General features: G+C 46.8%; 1 protein-coding gene across 3 annotated transcripts in view; it reads right to left on the bottom strand.

Annotated features, from left to right (window-relative positions):
* Positions 1-20,826, bottom strand: part of LRP4 (LDL receptor related protein 4) — a 120,554-nt gene that overhangs the window by 50,401 nt on the left and 49,327 nt on the right. For all 3 annotated transcript variants that reach the window (XM_090033080.1, XM_090033079.1, XM_090033081.1), the window contains exon 2: positions 17,011-17,157. In XM_090033080.1, the coding sequence (XP_089889206.1) occupies positions 17,011-17,157 (147 nt within the window). The remainder of the gene's footprint in view (positions 1-17,010; positions 17,158-20,826) is intronic.

Raw genomic sequence — 20,826 nt, forward strand, 5'->3', positions numbered from 1 at the left:
GGCCAACCTACATAAAAGCTCCTAATATTAGCAATGCCAGCACAGCATTTTCCTAGTGTAAATAGACAGGAAATAAGCCAGTGCAGGTTCTAATATAGGGCTGAAGAGAGACAAATGCAGAGAATTCAGCAGGGTGGGTTAGCTCCAGTGGGACCAGTGGGAGAAGACTGCACATGACTTGTTTTATGTGAGGAAGCCATTGCACAGATCTTGGTGGAGGAGAAACCCGTGTCCGTTGGCAAGGAGATCCAAGACAACTTCTACTACAGTTTTCATCTTCCTTCGCAGCCATTGAGAAGAATGCCTTCTGCATCCACCCATTCCACCATTGAGGTCTTTGTGTAGTGTTGATCTGTTCTTCGTCTGGTACCTCACCTTTGACCTTACCGCCATGGGTGACCCTACCAGGAGTATGACTCCTCATGTTGTTGCTCTTAGGGCCATCAGTGCATGCAAGCCTCTCCACCCCATCAAGGTGGCAGTCCATGGACAGGAGGGCCAGCTCCATTAGTTAAGAAAAGAGACACTCAGTGGAAAACTGGGGATACAGGGAGAGACTTCTCACAGTTGAGCCTAACTGGCTAAGGATCAGCCACCAGAACTCAGCAATATAAAAAGGTCAATCCCCCTGTGTTTGTCCCTGTTGCATGGTCACTGGACATTATCCAAGGCTTGAGCAGGGCTAGGTCTATGACAGGCTCGCTACTCCACCTGCCTCTAGCTGTACAAAGCAGGATTTTTGGCCAGGAGGACACTGGCATGCAATAGGTAACACAGACTGAATCATGTCCCCCTATCCTTGAAACATTCCAAAACTTGCAGTGTACAGGACCCAGGTTGTCTCATAGCCAAAGCAGCAAATGCCTCCTAGCCCTACACAGCAGGGAAATTAGTTCAAACAGCACTGTCTATGCAGTCACATGAGGAGCAAGACATTCCTTTTTACAGACTTCATGAAATCCATATTGACATATCACAACACTAGCTTCAGGCTGGCACTGAGCCTCACAAGCAGTTTACCATGCTGCTCTCCAGCTGGGAGTCTCTCACATAAGTCTGACCCCTACATAGATGTCAAAGATACCACATAGGATTGGTAATTCAGTGATGGTCTCCTAGCTAAAGGAAATTAGCACAACGTTCAGCAGGCCCAGGACAGAGAGCAAAGGCCATTAATTCAGCTTCAAGGAAAAATTAGGAAATATTTCTTCCATCACTACCACTGAATTCTGTGTTTGAATACACTGTTGAAATATCTTAACTGTCCCAAGAGACTTATAGAAGGTCATGACAGAAATACAAAGGAACCACTGCTTCAAGATGAGTGCCCAATCTTCTGTGATTCTAAAAAGGCCTGGCTGATGCTTGGGAAAGCACCACATCCTTTGTAATGTGGTTTCTTTCATTTACCATAATCTTGCAGATGTCTGTGAATACAAAGCTGTTACACAAAGCTAAAATTCTGGGGTACACTAAGCCCCACCCAGAGTAAGCCAGGACTGGGCTGGTGTCTCTCAGCCGTAGACACAATGTACGTCAAGTACCTTTACTCTGAATTTCCTGACTTTCAAAGTTGGATTTCTCTTAAGTTTAAACTGAACTCTGAGCTTCCTAGTTTCTGAATGGTGTTTTAGGGTACTGTGCATTTACACTGACTACAGGACAAGGCTCCTGTAAGGATTCTTTTACTGTTGCTAAACTTGTCCATCCCAGATGAAAAAACATTTGAGCCAATGCCTGTCATGCACATGGCTTACTTCTCGTAAGTGAAAAAGGGACCAAAGCCAAGAGAACATCTAACAAAACAAGCGACACACACTGAGATGACTCAAGAAGCATCTACACCTGAGCTCAGAGCAGATTGTGAACCTCTCTCAGTAAACCATAAGACAAAAAGAACAATTGCTCCTCCATGTTCCTTAAATCAGAAGGTTTGTACAATAGTATGCTGTGTCAAGCAGAGCTAACAGTTTTCAAAGGCAGAATGGGAGCCAATAAAGCAGAGATACAGTACATTCATCAAAGCAGGAGGGCTCCATAGGAGAGAGGAGGGCCGAGAGGGAGCCAGACAAGTCTTTCAGAAAAACAACTGATTTACCAAGTCTGAGGCTGAATTTACTCCATTATGCACCCCAACCACACAGAGTGGAAAACAACATTAGCAATAACTTGTCTATTGGGAAGGGGCCAGGAAGGACTTAGAAACAAACACAAGCAGAAGAAATGAAGACTGGTTATCTGTCTACACTTTGCTTTGACTAGGGACAGTCTCAAGCAGCCTCTGCTGGCACAAGGCATGCAGGCAGCTGAGCTGCTGTGGGCACGTACAGGAATGGGTTCCAAAACAGATGCTGTCAGGGAGCCAGAGAACCGACACCAGAGAAAGTCTATGAAGCTAGCGTGACAGCTGCAGGGTTGCTTATTACTATTATTACAACAGCACTTTGGCTTGTAAACATGATCCAGAGCAGGAAGCAAATATGACATGGACTAATTGGATCCCCTCACAGCAGGAGTTCAACAGTGGGAGTGAAGCAGTCCCTGCCTCAACCAGGTAGGGAGAGGGAAGGATCTCCTTGCCCAGACTGTCAGTGATTATGCTGAGGGTCAGGAGAAGACACCATGCCAGTCATACAGCCCACACCTGTAATGATGAAGTTGAGCAGGCCCATGGGGAAGTGTGTCATGAAAAAAGACTCATGCATACAAAAAGGGTAACAGCTGGGGGGGTGGGGGGGCACCATAACTGACCCCAAAACCATGAACACTTGTCTCATAGCAGCCAGTGGAGAAAAAGCTACTTTAAGGCTCATTGAAATAGTCCCTCTCATTACATCAAAGGGTACTCTATATCAGGGGTAGGCAACCACTGGTACGTGTGCCTTTGCATGGCATGCAAAGGCATTTTGCTTGACAGGCATGCCTCAGGACACATGGCAGGGGAGCCATGAGAGGCCCAGTCCTTGTTGTGACAGTGCAGCCCTGGCCTCTTCCATGCCATCTGCCTTGAGGTGTGCATGCACCCACAGCCACCCATGAGCCAGGGCTCCATGGACCCTGGTACAGCTGCTTGCAGCCTCCCTGCTGCCTGCTGTGAGCAGTTGGTGCTCTGTGGTAGGTAGCAGGGGCCTGCTCAGAGCCCAGGCTGGCTATGGCAGGCAGCCAGGAGGCTGCATGCAGCTGCACCCAGGTCTGTGGAGCCTCAGCCCAGCTTTAATGCTGGCAGCAGGCGCACCTTGGGGCGGACTGCAGGAAAGGGATCAGGGTGTGCTGCCACAACAACGATTGGGCCTTTTGCAAAGCCTACTCCCCATCCCCTTTCACCCCTGGCACACCAACATCTTACAAGTCAAGGTTGTAGATGTTTTCGGCAATCTGACCAAAAATGTTGCCGACCCCTGCCCTATACCCACAACCACAGGCTTTCAGCTGAAGTGGAAGTTTTCTGATTTTGAAAGGGAGATTGATATGGAAGGCTAGTTGCCACCACAATTGGACTGGGAACTCAAAACCAATGCCAGGCCCCACTCTTAAAAGAAAGCAATGTTCTCCTTTGAGTGTTTCTCTTTGCATCTGCTTTGGGCTAGCACAGTTCTTTCCCTTTCTGAGCATCTTGCTTTCCATTCCACCTTCCTCTTCAAGCTTTTCCCACATGCTCCATAATACTAACATCAACAGCACTAATGTACTTACTACTATTTTAAAAGGCTTGAAAAACAGCCTTATTGCAGAGTTAGTTACCTGCAATGACACAGTTCAATTGCTCTAGCACACACTTTGTGCAAAGATACAACATAGGTCCCATCTTAAAAAGAACCAAAAATCAACCCCTGCATTTTTTCTATGCCTTTGGATTTCAGTCTTCATTTCCTTTGGGGTCATAAGCTCTAAAGCTTCTATATCCTCCTACCATGAGGGAAGCGGGCTCATCTTCTCAGGAGCTCATCATTATTTCATCCTCACCACTTCAGAAGAGAGCACACAAATAGCTCTATAGAACTAGATTCATAGGACAGAGCAGACATGGCTCCTCTGAGTCTGAATCGTAGCTCTGTGGTTTGCAAGGACCTTTAAACCTTTGCTGAGTTGGTACGTGAAACCATTCAACACAATTCTATCCCATGCCCCAACATTTGTGCCAAAAAAAGGTTACCTGAGAATTAGAAGGCCTGAAATTAGAAGAAAAAAAGCAAGCAAGAAGGCAAGAAAGCAAGAAAGAAAAGGTTGCAATCAGAGGATTTGCAATGGGCTTGAGAAAACTGAGCAATTTCTGACATCGCTGAGAGCTTTTTCTTAACCTAGATTCTATACAATTAACTTTATTTTTCCTTCCTTTTTCTTTGAGTTTTTTGTGTGTTTTGTTTTGTTTTTATAGCCAAGGTGTCATCCAAGGAACAAAGGAGACATACATGGAGGCTGAGTCAGCAGTTGTGACCTGCACGGGATGTGCCACATTCATTTTCCTCCCATAGGGTCAAGGCTATTTCACAGTTTCATAGTCAGTAGGGTTGGAAGGGACCTAAGTAGATGATCAAGTCTGACCCCCTGCCATGGGCAGGAAAGAGTGCTGGGGTCAAACAACCCCAGCTAGGTGATTATCTAGCCTCCTTTTGAAGACCCCCAGGGTAGGAGCAAGCACCACTTCCCTTGGAAGTTAGCTGGACCAACTGTAAGCTGGTTTCAAATACTGAAAGAAGAGGTCGAAAGTTTGGAAGAACAGAAGCCACACTGCATGCTATCAAGGAAAATAAAGATTTCTTGAACAGGAGTTATGAGAAGCTGGCACTAGAGAGGCCAAACAGAAAAGAGAAGTGGCAACACGTGATTCTTAAGAGGGTCCTCAGAATTCAAGGGGAACAGACTGAAATCAGCAACAGTTTTCAAGCACTCTGCAGTGGAACAGCTGAGGAAAAGACAGAGGTGAGGACATGAACAGGCATCGGAGGACTCAGCAGTCTAGACAGCAGGAAGTGCAGTGCCTCAGAAATGGGGCCTCTAAGACTGCTACACCAGGAAGGAAGAGAAGAGTGGTGGTAATTGGAGTTTCCCTTCTGTAGGGGACAAAAGAACCAATTTTTTGTCTGGACATGGAGTCCCAAGAAGTGTGCTGTCTGCCTGGATCCCAAATTCAGGTTGTCAGAAAAACTGCCAGAGCTCTTCCGTCCCTCAGAGCACTGGTCTACGTAAGTACCAGCAATAATGCCAGGAACAACACTAAATCAATTGGAGAAGAATATGGGGCACTTGGCAGCAGGATTAAGAAGTTTGGAGCACAAACAGCATTCTCATCAATCCTCCCCATGGAAGGTAAGGGCCCAGGCAGGGACCATTGCATCATAGAAGTAAATGCATGAGTGTAATGGTGGCGCTGACGTGAAGGCTTTGGATTCTTCAACAATGACTGGATATTCTGGCGAAAATAACTACTATCAAGACACGTGATCCATCTTTGGGCACTGTCTGGCCAGCATAATAAGGAGGGCTTTAAAACTAGTTTTCAAGGGGTGTGGTAAATAAAATCCTTCAAGGACAGTGCAAACAATCCAAAGGGGGAAAGGATTGAAAGAAGCAGTTCAACTCTGGGAAAGGGACAGAAAGCCACGGGACAGCAACAAGTGAAGCAAAAGGGAAACAAGTCAGTCAAAATGCAAAATACATCCTATGTATATATACAGATACATGAAATATGAAGAATAAAAAAGATGAGGTGGAAGTCACAGCCTGTGAAAAGAACTATAATCTGATTATCACAGAGACCCAGTGCAATAGCTCTTATCACTGGAATGTCAACATTGAGAGCTACAATCCATTTCAGAAGAACAGGGTTGGGAGAAAAGGTGATGGTGTCACCTACTATGTCAAACACACATGTATTTCTTCCCTGGTTCAGGAAGAAGGAAAAGGTGGACACTTTTGGAAGGAAAAGTTGGATAATCTTCAAGGAGGTGACAAAATTATCTAAAAGTTATAAGACAGTACTGATAGAAGATTTAAATTTCCTAGACATTTGCTGAAAGAAAAATGCAACCAAACATAAAATGTTGAGCCAGTTTCTAACTTGTGTGGAGGACAACTTCCTGTTCCAGAAGGCTGAGATACAACTAGGGGATCATCTCTTTTGGATCTTGTCCTGACCAATAAGGACTGGAAGATGTGAAGGTGATGGGACACCTGGGAGGAGGCAATCACGATATGATAGAATTAGCAATTCTGGGACCGGGAAAGCATGGGTCAGCAGAATTAAGATACTAGATTTAAAAAATGACAGATTTCACCAATTTCAGGAGTTAATAGGTATCATGCCATGAGAAGACAGAAGGATAAAGTCACCCAAGAGGACTGGAAGTTTCTAAAGGGCATAGTACTGGAAGCCCAACAAAAAACTTCTCCAACCCAACAGAAATATAAGAATAGTGAGACCAATGTGGATGCACAAAGAGCTTCTAGATGCCTCAGTTGCAAAAGGAAAATATACAGGCAATAGAAAAACAGGCAGATAACCAAGGAAGCTCATCTGAAAACAGAAGAACCTCAGGCACAAAACCAGGAAGACAAAGGTGAAAAATGAGCTGCACCTGGAGAGGGAGGTGAAAGACAACAAGAGGTTCTACAAGAATTTTGCCAAGAAAAGAAAGAACAAGGAAGCTGTGGGTCCACCGTTAAACAGCCAGGGCACAGAAGATGCAAAGAATGCAGGGTTACTCAACAGCTACACTGCCTCAGTCTTCACAAAAAAAATTAAGCTACAACCAGGCAACTAATAAAGATTATTTGGATAAAGAAGAAGACAAGCTGAGAGATGACATAACAAAAGACACAGTCAGAGCGTTTTTGATGGGTCTGAATGAATTAAAGTCAGCAGGGACTAAGGAATTTCATCACAAGATACTGAAGGAACTGGCACAGGAGATCTTGGGGCCTTTGGCAGTAATGTTTATGAAGGTGTGCGAGATGGGTGAGGTACCAGAGGAGTATAAAAGGGCCAGTGTAGTGCCCTTCTTAAAAAAAGTGAAAAAGAGAACCCAGGGAGCTACAGACCAGTTAGCCTTACCTTAGCACCTGGGAAGTTACTGGAACACATCATAAGGAAGTATTTGGAGGAGAAAAGACTGATCACAAGCAGCCAGCGTGGATTTACTAAGAACAAGAAATTGTGTGAAACTTGATCTCCTCTGATTAAACAGCCACTTGGGTAGTGGAAGGGAACGCTGTGGATATTTCATAGATTTCATAGACATTAGGGCTGGAAGGGACCTCGGGAGATCATTGAGTCCAGCCCCCTGCCCAAAGGGCAGGAAGTCAGCTGGGCTCATAGGATCCCAGCAAGATAAGCATCCAATTTACTCTTGAAGGTGTTCAATGTAGGTGCTTGAACCACCTCCGCTGGCAGACTGTTCCAGACCTTGGGGGCTCGGACAGTAAAGAAATTCTTCCTTATGTCCAGCCTGAAACGGTCTTGCAGGAGTTTGTGACCGTTCGACCTCGTCACCCCTTGGGGCACTCTGGTGAACAGACGTTCCCCCAGATCCTGGTGGTCACCCCTGATAAACTTATAGGTGGCCATCAGATCACCCCTGAGCCTGCGCTTTTCCAGGCTAAAGAGTCCCGTGGCTCTCAGCCTGTCATCGTAAGATCTGTTTTCCTGACCTCTGATCATGCACGTGGCTCTCCTCTGGACTCTCTCAAGCTTCTCCACCTCCTTTTTGAATTGTGGAGCCCAAAACTGGACGCAGTACTCCAGCTGCGGCCTCACTAAGGCCGAGTACAAGGGGAGAATGACGTCCCGGGATTTGCTCGAGAAGCATCTATGGATGCACGCCAGCATTTTGGTCACTTTACTAGCCGCAGCATTGCATTGGAGGCTCATGTTCATCTTGTGGTCAACGATGACCCCCAAGTCTCTTTCTTCTGTAGTGCTAACCAACGTAGCACTGCCGAGCCTATAAGGGTGCTGCAGGTTTTTCCTCCCAAGGTGGAGAACCTTGCATTTATCGGTGTTAAACACCATGAGGTTCTCGTCTGCCCATTTGCTGAGCTTGTCCAGGTCAGCCTGGATCACCCACCTATCTTCTGGCATGGATGCTTTGCCCCAAAGTTTGGTGTCATCGGCGAACTTGGCCAGTCCACTCCTGACTCCAATGTCCACATCGTTAATGAAAATGTTGAACAGTATGGGTCCCAGGACAGAGCCTTGAGGGACCCCACTGGTCACAGGGCACCATGATGAGTGACTGCCATCAATCACAACCCTCTGGGTCCGACCACGAAGCCAATTTCCCAGCCAACAGATCGTGGTGGAGCCAAGGCCACAACTGGGCAGTTTGGCCAAGAGGTGTTCATGGGATACCAGATCAAAAGCTTTTTTGAAGTCAAGATATATGACATCAATCTCTTCTCCCTTGTCCAGGTGATAGGTCACCTGGTCATAGAAGGAAATGAGATTGGTCAAACAAGACCTACCCGCAACAAACCCATGCTGTCTGTCCCTTAGAATGTTAGCCTGGGCCAGTCCCTCAAGGATGGCCTCCTTAATAAACTTTTCTAAGATCTTCCCCAGGATAGAAGTTAGGCTAATGGGCCTGTAGTTAGCTGGATCCACTCTCCTCCCTTTCTTGAAGATCGGCACCACATTGGCCTTCTTCCAGTCTTCGGGCACTACACCAGAGCGCCAGGAGTTTTCAAAGATCCGTGCCAGGGGCTGGGCTATGACGCTCGCCAGCTCCTTGAGTACCCTGGGGTGCAGATTGTCAGGGCCAGCTGACTTGAAGGTATCCAGCTTCTCAAGGTGTTCCTTCACGAGGTCAGCATTGATGGAGGGTAAGGGATCCCCCTCACCCAGATTTCCCTGTCCCATAGCAGGCATGGGCATCCCGTGTAACTGATGAAAGACTGACGCAAAGTACCTATTTAATAGGTTGGCTTTTTCCTGAGTGTCAGTTGCCCCATCTGGTTAAGCAGGGGTCCAACATTGCCCTTGCTTTTCCTCCGGCTCCCCACATATCTGAAAAAGGACTTTGTGTTGTCCTTGATGCCTGAAGCTAGTTGGAGTTCAGTTGCAGCCTTGGCTTTCCTGGTTTGGTCCCTGCAGGACCGGACCAGCGCGGAGTAATCCTCCTTGGAGGTGAATCCCGTCCTCCATCCTTTGCAGGCTTTCCTTTTTAGCTGCAGGAGGTCCGCTAGGTCTCTGGAGAGCCAGGGGGGCTGCTGTGCCTTCTTGCTGCCTTTCCTCCATGTTGGAATAGATTTAGCTTGTGCACTGAGGATCGCTTCCTTGAGAAGCAACCACTCTTCTTGAACTCCCATCTCCCTGGGGTCATGGTCCCTGACGGCCTGACCGACTAGCCTCTTGAGCTTGTCAAAGTCGGCTTTTCTGAAGTCAAGGACTTCTGTGTTGCTGACTGACTTGCCAGCTTTACGGCGGATGGTGAAGGTGATCAGCTCGTGGTCGCTGTCACCCAACTTCCCATCAATCACTAGGTCGCCAATTAGGTCGTCCCCCGTAGCCAGTACCAGGTCAAGCAGCGCTTTGCCTCTCGTTGGCCCATAGACTTCTTGGTCAGGTAGAGGTCATCCACACACAAGAGAAAGCTTTGCGCCCGCTCAGATATAGTATATCTGGACTTTGGCAAGGCTTTCAACAAAGACTCACATGACCTTTTTGTAATCAAATTGGAGAAATGTGGGATGAAAAACTACTGGCTTAAACAACAGATAAGATAGTTAGACAACTGGCTCAATAGCTGCAAACAAAGGGTAATTATAAATGGATCAAGGTCAGAATGGCAGGAGACTGAGTGGAGTCCAACAAGAGTCTGTCCTCAGCGCAGTGTTGTTCAGCATGTTTATTAATCATCTGAATGCTGGTTTAAGCCTTCTTCAGAAGCACTGGGTATTGGCTGCAGCCAAGACTGGGGATTTTGACTGGGGTGTGCCACTGTTTCTCCTGAGACTTAAATCTGGCTACAGGATCTTGCCCCTCCACTCATGCCAAGACCAAATCTCCATAGGTGACACACTGGGGGAGCACACAGGGGCTCCCCCAGATTTTTGGGGGTCTGTGGAGCATGTCTAGGGTGTCCATGAAAGGTGGCTGTGATGCTGCTGCTCTGGCTTCCCCCATAGCCAGAGGCCAAGTGAGCAGCAGCAGCAGGCAGGTAGCCCACTGTCAGGAGACTGAGCCCGTTGCAACTCCCCTTGAGGTCAGAGGCTGCCAGAGCACCAGCAGCAGAGCACAGCTGAATAGCAGCACCTCATCCTGTCCCTGCTGCTGCTGCCGCCTCAGGTGGGATCCGGTACTGCTAAGAGGGAGAGAGAAAGATTCAAGGGAGGCCACACTTCCATTCCCCATTTTATTTTACCAGAACCTTTAAATTGTGCCCCCCAAACAGTCACCCATGTCAATAATCATATTTGGGGTCAGGAAGGAATTTTACCCCATGGTCAAATTGGCATGGACCGTGAGGGCTTTTGCCTTCCTGCATAGTGGGGACATGGCCCTCTTTCTTGGATGCCTCAAGCATATTTTAACCTTCGTAGCAGCAGGATATGGGCCACCATGGTCCCCCTACTTTAACTGTGGCAAGGTTAGTGTGTTATATCTTGTGGTTGTGTCTGAGTTGACTGTGTAGTTTTACTAATAGGTTAGATAATGAATTTATGTAGGATGGTTCGACAACCCAGTCACAGGCAGGGAGTTTGGACTAGATCAGTGTTTCTCAACCTGTGGGTCGCAAGAATAAATGGAAGGGTTGCAAACAATCATAGAAAAATATGGAAAACCATGGATTTTCTCCTGTAAAAGAGAAAAAAGGGAAACTGTGGGTTTCCCATTGCAGGCTTGCAGAGTTTCAGCCTGCAAGGGCTGCTTGGGGCTGGGGAGAGTGAGAGGAGGGTAATCAGGCAGGGGCGCACACATGCATGTGGCAAGCCAGGAAGTGTAGACAGCAGCTCTTTCAGCTCCCTGCAGGTAAATCTATGGGACAGTGGGGGGCAGGGCACAGATGACACATCAGGGGGATTACAGGCACGATGTGGAGAGGTACATGGCCCCCCCCCCCAAGTGTGCGCCCACAGCAGGCATTGGTCTACAGCCTGGCCGGAACAGCACAGGCAGAAGCCACCTCCATGACCCAGCAGGCAGGACCCAGCACAGGAGGGCAGAGCACAGTGGTGAGACTGCAAGGAGTATTGGGGGTGGGGTGGAAAAGAGGCTAAACTGCCCTCATCTCCTCCCACTGCTGCCACTCCCCTCAGGCCACAGCTGTACCCTGGAGAGGAGGTGGGGTGGTGGGCAACCTGGGTGGCCTGAGAAGAGTGACCAGGGCAGGCCATGGAAGCAGGAAAAAGCTGCAACCTGGCACACAAGTGGCTAGCAGTGGGAGGAGGTATGGGGAGTGTGGACCCCCACTGTCCATTACTCCTTGCGCTGCTAGTAGTGTGGCTGATACTGGGGTCCCCACAGTGGCAGCAGCAGCAAGTCTCAATGCCCTGCTCTGGGTCATGGAGACGGCTCCTTCCCATGCCAGTCTGGCCAGGCTGCAGCCCTGTGCCCACTGTGGGTGCATACCCCCTCCCTCCACCCCACACTTCCAGCCCCTATCCCACACACTGAGGAGCCAGGGCCTGGGGCAACAAGTCAAGATCAAGGAGCACCATCAGGACTAGGGGTTTGGGGGGCTGTGAGTTAGGACTGAGGGGCACCAGCAGCTGCGAGTCAGGAGCAAGGGGCACTGGCAGGGCTGGGGGGGGCTGTGAGTCAAAGGTGATGGGCATCAGCAATTTGCATCGTCCAAACTGCACAATGATGAACGTCACTTGAGAGTAATAGAGGGCCACATGCTGACACTGCTGTTAATGTTTTCCTGGTGATGTTGATTTCTGCCTTTAAAATTAAGACTGTTGAGCTACTTTAAGTTGTAGTGTGTAATAAGCATTTTGGGGCCAAAATACTTGTGTGTTTTCTACTTAAACTATTTACTGGGCTGGGGCTGGCCAATATTTTTTACAAATGGGCCCTAGTACAAAAAAGGTTGAGACCCACTAGACTATATGACCTCTAGAGGTGCCTTCCAGCCCTGCTTTTCCATGATTCTATGATTTTAACCAGGAGCTTCTGGGCCCCATCATGGCCCTGTAAACTGAAAGATAAAGAAACCAAACAGCCTCACCTCATCACAAGGCTGACCTGGCTAACATTATCACACCACATGATGCAAGCTAAGCAACCTCTCAGCAGGAGCTAACAGTCTCGCTGAGGTCAAACTGTTCTTTGCAAACGTGAGAAAGGCACTCAATCTTGTTGGTCTAATAAAATATATTATCTCTACTACAAGCCCTGATTGCTTTTTCCTCTAGATCAATATGGCTACAACCTGGATACCTTCTCAGGTTGGCTATTGGGAGAAGTCACAGAGATCTGGGCTTGATGTATTCTTTAGAAGTCCTTTGTGAGAATCACCAGTCCCACAGTCCCAAACATGTAACTTCCACTTTTCTCTCCCTCTCTTGCATCCAATCACCCCTGTCCCTGCTCTGGCTGTGGGCTGAAAAATTCTTTTCCTTTATTTATCCTGTTACCTTGCGGTATTTACAAAAGCAGGTCATGTTCCAGCCTCTCCCCTTGAGTCACTTTTCTGTGCTGTATAAATTTAGCTCTTTCCATCTTCCTTCCCATCTTGCCAGCTTTGTTACCCTTCTTTTGTATACTCTAGCTCTTCTCACACAACAGTGTGACTGAGGGGAGCACTTGTTCCCATCTGGGATGTGCTGCTTTCTGGGAAATAGCCTCTATACATCCCCTAATTGCAGCAGTGTTCTCTCTTCTCCTTGAGAGTAAAAAGGATTCCCCTCAGTACCTGCAATTGTCAGTGTCCCTGACTGCAACCTGACTCCCAGCTTCAGTCTTAGGCATTGCCATGCTCCTCCAATCATAGTAAGGTTAGCAAATCTAATCACAGCTTTTCACATTTACCACTCCCCAAATCTGTATGGCTTCCATTTGATTCTCAATGAGAAACTCAAGTAGACCATCTCCCTCCCCAAGCAGATCATCTTCCTAGACTAAAGCGCGATGGATATTAACAAACACCCTTAGGAGATTTGAGGATGGGGAAGTCAGCTTAGGATGGCTGATTCTCAGGGTCTTTTCCAAAATATTTTTGCCTCGGTATCCCAATTTTCAGCCTGAGTTAGAGAGGGGGTTAGCCATGGTAGTCTAAGGTTACGTAGAAGTACAGCAGAGTTGCACCTTAGAGACTGAGTGGCCCAGAGAGGCATGAGATTTTATAGGCCACAACCTACTTCATCAGTAGCTATAAATAAACTGACAGAAAGAAAAGGTTTTATATAGAAAGAAGAGAGACAAGGGGAATGGGGTACAACTAAGAGGTAAGAAGTGCATTGATTAGATCAGCTGAGATGGATGAGTATGTTAACACCTTGAGGGACACTGGAGCTAGTCCAGGCAATGGGATAAGAATCCACAATCCCTGTTGAGACCACGGTTAACAAAATCCAGACTGTGATGATTTCTTATTCTTTAATTTCATGTTTGTATTAGTTTACAACATTTTTTTAATTTAAAGACAGCTACTCCATAGTCAGTAATAGAACATTTAGGGAAGTTTAAAGTGTTCTGCCATGGGCTTTTGTGTGTTTCTGGAGTTGATGTCAAATCAGTGTCCATTTATTCTTCTACATAGGGATCACCCCAACTGGTCAGCATAGGACACTATAAGTAAGTGATGGCCAGGGACCCTGTTTTCTCTGTTTAAAATTGCAAATTCTCTGATTAACCCCCCCCCCATGCACATTTTTTCTGCAATTAAAATAAAACACCACTATAAACACACACACACATATTATGTTGAACACAATGTTTTAGTGATATATTTCCAATTTTAAAGCAATTTGGAAGCCTACCAGTGCCTCAATTATTACAATATATAGGTATTTAGAATTTATTTTATTTTGGAGTTTGATTTCAGCTTTTTATCATGGAAAACCAGAACTTCCCCTGCACCCTTAGGTCACCAGGACATGGGTCCAGCTGAAGCTGTCCCACCCCACTGCTTTGTGGCACTGAGCAACCTTGATATGCTGGTGCCCTGCCCCTGCCCAGGCCATTGCCTCTCACTCCCAACCCACAACCCCCCAGCCCTACCTGTATCCCTCACTCTTGACCCACAGCCTTTCAGCACCCCTTACTCCTGACCCACAGCCCCCTGGTCCTGCCAGTTCACCTCACTCCCAACTCACAGCCCCCCAGCCCTGATGGTGCCCTCATTCCCAACCCACAGACAGCCCCCCCAGCCCTGCCAGTGTTTGTCACTCCCAACCCACAGTCCCCCTGGATTTGCCAGTGCCCCTCACTCTCAACCCCCTCCCTCCCCGCAGTCCTGCTGGTGCCCCTCACTCCTGACCCACTGCCTCCTCCCCCAAGTATGTGGGGAAAGGCAGCACAGGTGCCATGTGGGTAGGGGAGGGGAACACAGGTGATGTGGCAGGGATATGCTCCCCCAGATTTCTGCTTCTGCAGCTGAGTGCAGGCCTGCAGCTGGGCTGGACCAGCTCCAGGCAGGAGCTGCCTCTGTGGCCCAGCAGGTGGGACTCAGTGTGGAAGGGACCACCATGCCACCATGGTGAGGCGTGGCAGCAGCACGGAGTTGTGTCCCCACTGCTGCCAGGTGAACAGGGGGCATCTCATCTGGGTGGCCATGGTGGTGTGGTGCTTCCTCCCATGCGAGGGCATGCCTGCTAGGCCATGGAGGCAGCTTCTGCCCAAAGCTGGTCCAGCTCAGCTACAGGCCCATGACCCACTGTGGGTGCAGAAATCTCTGGAGGCACATGCCCCTCCCCACCCCTTCGCTCCCCCGCTGGGTCACCTTAGCCCCTCTTACTTCCCGCCCCCCCCATGCCTGGCCTGTGCCCCCCCCACCTCCCCCAGGCGTGGCCAGTGCCCCCTCCCCCACAGGCTTACCTATAGGGAGCTGCTCTCCACCACTGCCTGGCTGTCATGTGCATCATGTGGTACCCCCTGTCTGAACACTTTCCACCTGCTCCCCACAGCCCCAAGCAGCCCCTTGAAGGCTGGAACTTTGCCAGCCTGAAAGTGGAAACCCATGGTTTTCCACTTTTTTCTCCACTAAAAGAGAAACATATGCATTTTTCTGCAGCAAACAGAAAACCTGGGTCCCTGGTGATGGCATATGTGACATGCTGGTGGAACAAGTGAATGAAACCTGGATGTTATATTTGGTTCAGCAATGATATGGTCTGTGCTCACTTTGAGGTTGGGGGTTGCCCATACACCAGGATAGGTTTGTCTCTAAAATGCCACCCTAAGATTCTGTACTTTCCTTCCTGTGTCCAGTCCTGAGGGTTAAACACGTTTCATCCCTTTAGCCCTGGGGTATCTCTAGCTATTGTTTCCAATTATTTCCTTGCTTTTGACACAGGGTTCCCTTCTGACTGGCCACCTTTTATCACAATCCTGCTACCCTCTCAGTCTGGAAAAAGAAAGCTATTTTTCCTCTTACAGTTGTCCATGATTTTAAATGTTCCAGGAAGAACTATAGGAATCAAAGTAGGGAGGTTTCTATGTACAGCTATGCTGAATTCTTACAACCAAGCAGAGAAAAAGGAGGATTCCTCAACACTCCCTTCCAGAGAGAAGAGTGAATCGCTCTACTTCACAAATGTCAAAAAGAATGGAAACAGGGAAAGAGAGGGTAAACACAAATCATGTCTAATTAAATGAAGATTTCTCACCCCTAACTCCAGTTGGAGAGGCCCATATACCCCATGGGTACAAGGCCTTTGAAGAAAATTGGTTCTTTCATGTTGAGTTTTTTTATTTCCCATTGAAATATGTGAAATCTCAGCGGATGAGTAAGGAAGCAGTTTTATTTCCTTGCGGCCCCAGGGAGAGAATTTTCTGTTCTAGTTCATTTGCTTCTTGCTAGGCCTACTAGGAATCCAACTCCATATCTGAATGCACAGCCATGGGACAAATCCGCTGTCAGATGACCTCTCTTAAAAGGATCCCACAGCAAGAATGGAATGAGTGACGGGAGCATAACCTAGAAGGGCAGCTTTACTTTCCTCCTCACAGAGCAGTCAAGTTAATAAACACCACAGCCCAGAGGCTGGGTGGGGGATACTAATCCAGAACACACCCATCCACAGAGCCTACTCATTCATGTTCTCCACATGTATAGTTCAGCTACAGTAATCAGTTTAATGGGCACAAAAATTCCTTTCAGGCACATCCACAAACAATCCTCAAAGGGAGCAATGTAGCTTGCATTGTGCCCTATGCCAGTGGATGCTGGCTATCACAGGGCCAATGTCTAACATTTTGTAGCTGTCAGTTCAAGTGCCTTAGCAGACTCCATCAGCTCTTATGGTAAATGGGAAAAGAATAATCTGTTAAACCTAGGGTCACTGTGGCTCACAGAACAGCAGAGCAAAGAGCCAACTCGTGAAGAGATGGGCTATCCAAAGAGGACTGATTTGCAGGGAATGGAGCGGAGGGAAGAAGCGGAGACAAGGAAGTTCATTTGGAGTGCCACAGCTTACAGTTGTTTTAAATTTTATTTTAAAAATGTATTTGTTTCCTGCTCACATAGGTTCAAATCAAGTAAAAAACACAAGCTGGGAATTGAACCCAAACATAGTCCAGAGCAAGCCTCCACCCTTAATCCTCCCTCACAGCTCCTGTTGTTATTCCCATCCCAGGCTATCTAGACAGACAGCTGTCAAATTCCCATCCCAGGCTACCTAGACCAGAAGCTGCCTTCTATTCAGCTTCTACCCATAGAAACTGTCAGCAAGGATAGATAGCATCTGGGAAGCAGACCAAAACAAAAACCCATTCTAACTCCTAAATCAGACACAGATTTAAAACATTCAGTCAGCACAAGCATGTGTACACATATATGCACACATGTATTCACAAACACACATGTGCACAAGCATGCACAAAAACATATTCAGGAGTTGTTTCCTTACTGCAACCATCTTCATCGCTGTGATCCCCACAGTCATTGTCACCATCACATTGCCATTGAGCAGGGATGCATGTACACTCGCCAAATGCACTGACAGCACAAGTAAAGTGATTGCGTCCACAGGAACATTCAGTGCTGCTTGTTACACCTGCAGAGACAGAGAGAGATAAAAAATAATCAGATGTTACGAAAGAAAGAGGGGCTCCACTGTTTTAAAGTGAGTAAGAGAACCAGATTTAAAATCACATAATAAATAGCCCTCATATACACAATGCACACATAGATATGCACACAGATGTATGACCCATTAGAAAAAGAAAATCACCCTTCATCCTTCCAATACTGAATCAGGAAGACCCAGCACTGCACAAATTCCAAAGGGAACAGCACAATAAGAAGCCAAAAAGGAGCCTACAAATCAGCATAGCAGACCAATATGGGGAGTTACGTGAATTCAGCTGTAACTGCTGTCTTATCATCAGGGCCTCTATTCACAACATTAATACAATCCCTCCTACCAGACCCTTACGGATATTTCTATAGCTCGTATGCCAACTGCCCAACTACACAATAAAAGGGGCATCAGAGCACAATGTACAGATAATCATCAGGACTTTTCCCCATGCCTGAGCCCTCTCGCTGCTGAGCTTTTATACCACAGAGCCTAAACAATTTCAGACTCCAATGAGAACAACCCATCAACTCCCAATGGCCTGTGGTGATTAATCTACAGCATTGTCAAGAGACAAATAAAGGATTTTCATCTAAGATGAAACTAAATTGAAGTAATTGTGGCCTGAATCTCTGGGAAAATTTGTTACATGAAAAAGTATGAGGCTGTGGCACCATCTCCTGTAAGTCAGGGTGGGAACCCTGTCTTCTAGGACAACGGTTCTCAACCTTTTTTTGTACCAGGACCCATCTGTAAACATTGATGGCCAGTCCCAACCAAATGCCCCTCATTCCCCTGTCCCCCTCCCCCCCATCACCAGTGTGGGGGGCAGGATAGGGTGGGTGTGGGGCATGGGGGCCCCAAGCAGCACCTTGCAGGCTGGAACTCTGCCAACCTGCAAAGGAAAAGCCATGGTTTTCCATGTTTCTCCTTTAAAGGAGAATCCATTTTTGAAGTTTGTTCACAACTCTTTTATCTATTTTTGTGACCCACACATTGAGAAATGCTGTCCTAAGACCAGACGAAAAGCAAAGTCCTGCAGATCGGATTGGGGAACTTCCTACACTTGCTGCCAGTTAATGACTGGACGATAGTTTTGCAGGCCATTACCACCTTTGATTTCTATGAACTGAGAATGAAAACGTCTTGTCACAGTTGGCAACAGCCTCCATCTCTGAAGCACCCTCAGTTACTGCCTCAGTTCCAGGTTTGAAGCATACAGAACAGGAATGGTTGGACAAAGTCTCCAAAAAACAAACAAACAAACAAACAAACAAACAAACAAACAAACAAACAAACAAACAAACAAACAAACATCAGCAAAGAAGTCTAATACTAGGGGTACTTAAATTCAACACATGGGGCTGCTCTTGCTAGAGTCTCAAGATAATGTAGACATGCCCAATAAGAATCATCACCTTCCAGGAAAATAGAGGGGTAGGGGGGACAAAACTATACTGGTAGCATGGAATGACACTCTACTTGGTAAGACAGTGCTGCCAACTCTTGTGATGGCTGACCGCTTTACTTAAAGCCCTAGCTACTAAGGTTATTCACGGATCTCAGCTTCCAGGATACTTTCCCCCCCTCAAAGTTCTATCCCTCAATGTAGAAAGAAGGTGGCGGAGGGAGAAAAAGAAACAATCTTTGTTTTGGTTTTGTAATTTCACAGTATTTTGGGCCAACTACACTGGAAACGTGAGGGGAAATGAGGAGTCAGGAGAACGTGAGAATCAGGAGAGAGATTGTAGGGTGGCATGCAAGGCAATGAGGCGTACGAGAGAGACAGCACAGGATGAGTAAGAGCTGTAAGAGAGGAAGGGAAGGGAATTTCAGAAGGCAAGTGAATGTCAGGGCAGGCATGACAGTAAATTGGAGAAGAGCATGGAGGCAGGATGCAAGGGACAGCTATTTATCCTGGCAAGCTTGGAGGGGGGACAGCACACCATGCTTCAGTGACTGGAAAGAGCAAGCAGTCTCCATCTAAGCAGAGAACAGGGAAGCTTGCATTTATGTGCGTGTATTTAAAGTTGATTTTCAAACCTAAGATGACCACACACAAACTGAGGCCAGGCTGAAACCTGAAGGCAGACAAGAAGTGCCATTTATTAATTTTCCAAATCTTGTAATTGTAAGCAACTCTTGTGAGTTTTAGTGGTGGGATGCCTGCTGTTTTTGGTCATTTGGAGCTGAAAATATTGAACACTAGCTGCAGATATCCTGGTCCCCTCCCACACATGCAGCACTCCAAATCAAGTCAGAGGAACACAAAACAAAGATCAGCAGATTTTAGCAGTGCTGACTTCAAATCAGCTACAGAAGGAATGGAAGTTCCTTGCTACCTGAATTCATGTCTACTAATGCTCCACACACCCTTTAAAAGAAAAGCAACTTTGACCAGACCTGAATTGCACGCATTTTTTAAAATTAAATACTTCCAGGCATTCTTTAACAGAATGCATGAACAGAGAACAGGGGAGGGAAGGGGAAGTGGGGGAAAGAGACAAGTTTTTCCCCTTCCTCTCCAAAACTGATTGGCAGCTGTCACCAAGCAGAAAGCAACAACACTCAAAAGTGACAGCATAGGAAAATTCATTACAAACTGCTGAGAATTTGCCATTGCCTAGAAAGACACAACTTCCTGCTCTTTGTCTCCACGTTCTCAAGCTGTCCTTCCTCTGTGCACTCTTCAAAGTCACCATCACTCAGCTCCTACCAGTTATTCTACCATCTTGTCTAATAATACCCAGCAACATCTCAGCTTCCCATGCTGCTCCAGTGGAAAACACAGCAGCACTTCCAGGTTCACTTTCCCATAGAGTAACAATCTAGGAGGCAAAGAAAAGTGGATGGGACTATGGGACTTAAGATTTCAGCATCATCTGTTCCCCCCATTTGGCTGACTCAAACTCACCCTAGGCCCAGCCATGTGCTAAGATGGTATCTGCCAATAACAAGTGAACCAAGTGTTAATGCAGCTAACTCCATAATTTATTATTTTTAGACAAATATAGAGAGAGGAGAGAAAAATAGAGACAGAGATTGGTACTGGTGCTGATATAGCTATAAAATATCAGGATGGTGCTATATCAGGGCTTAGTAAAAAGCTGAAAGGAATTACCAATAACACTGAGAACTCTACATGATGCAACCTAGACTACTCTATTCCTAAAGTATTGTTATCTTTGAGAGTTAAAATCTGGGATTAGCTTTCGTAACTTATTACAGACGATTTTATTCTGAAAATGCTCCTTTGCCCCAGTATACATTGTTAAGTCAGTCACTGTCTCTGGCTAGCATCTGATCATACTACAGTCACTGATGTGAGCTGAAGGCATTTGGATAACATAACCATCTCTTTGCTTTATGTACTGGAGTCTGTTCTACAGTTACATACACTTCAGTTGCCCCAAGCCTACACATAAAATAGCTTTAGGACCTTCAGCAATCTAATGTGATGTGGCTTGAGACCTTTAAATTTTAATAATGCATTTTACAAATCCTGGATTACCTTATGCTGACAAATTTACAAGCAGAGGACACTGCATTCCTATACAGTTACTACAGGACCTCTGTCCCACACTGGGAATCAGGCTCGTCTGAAATTATAATTGTGTAAAGCATTCAACTGGTATCAAAGAACTA

This window comes from Crocodylus siamensis, chromosome 2 (genome assembly GCF_052110815.1).
Source record: "Crocodylus siamensis isolate JL-2025a chromosome 2, ASM5211081v1, whole genome shotgun sequence".
NCBI classification, from domain to species: domain Eukaryota; kingdom Metazoa; phylum Chordata; order Crocodylia; family Crocodylidae; genus Crocodylus; species Crocodylus siamensis.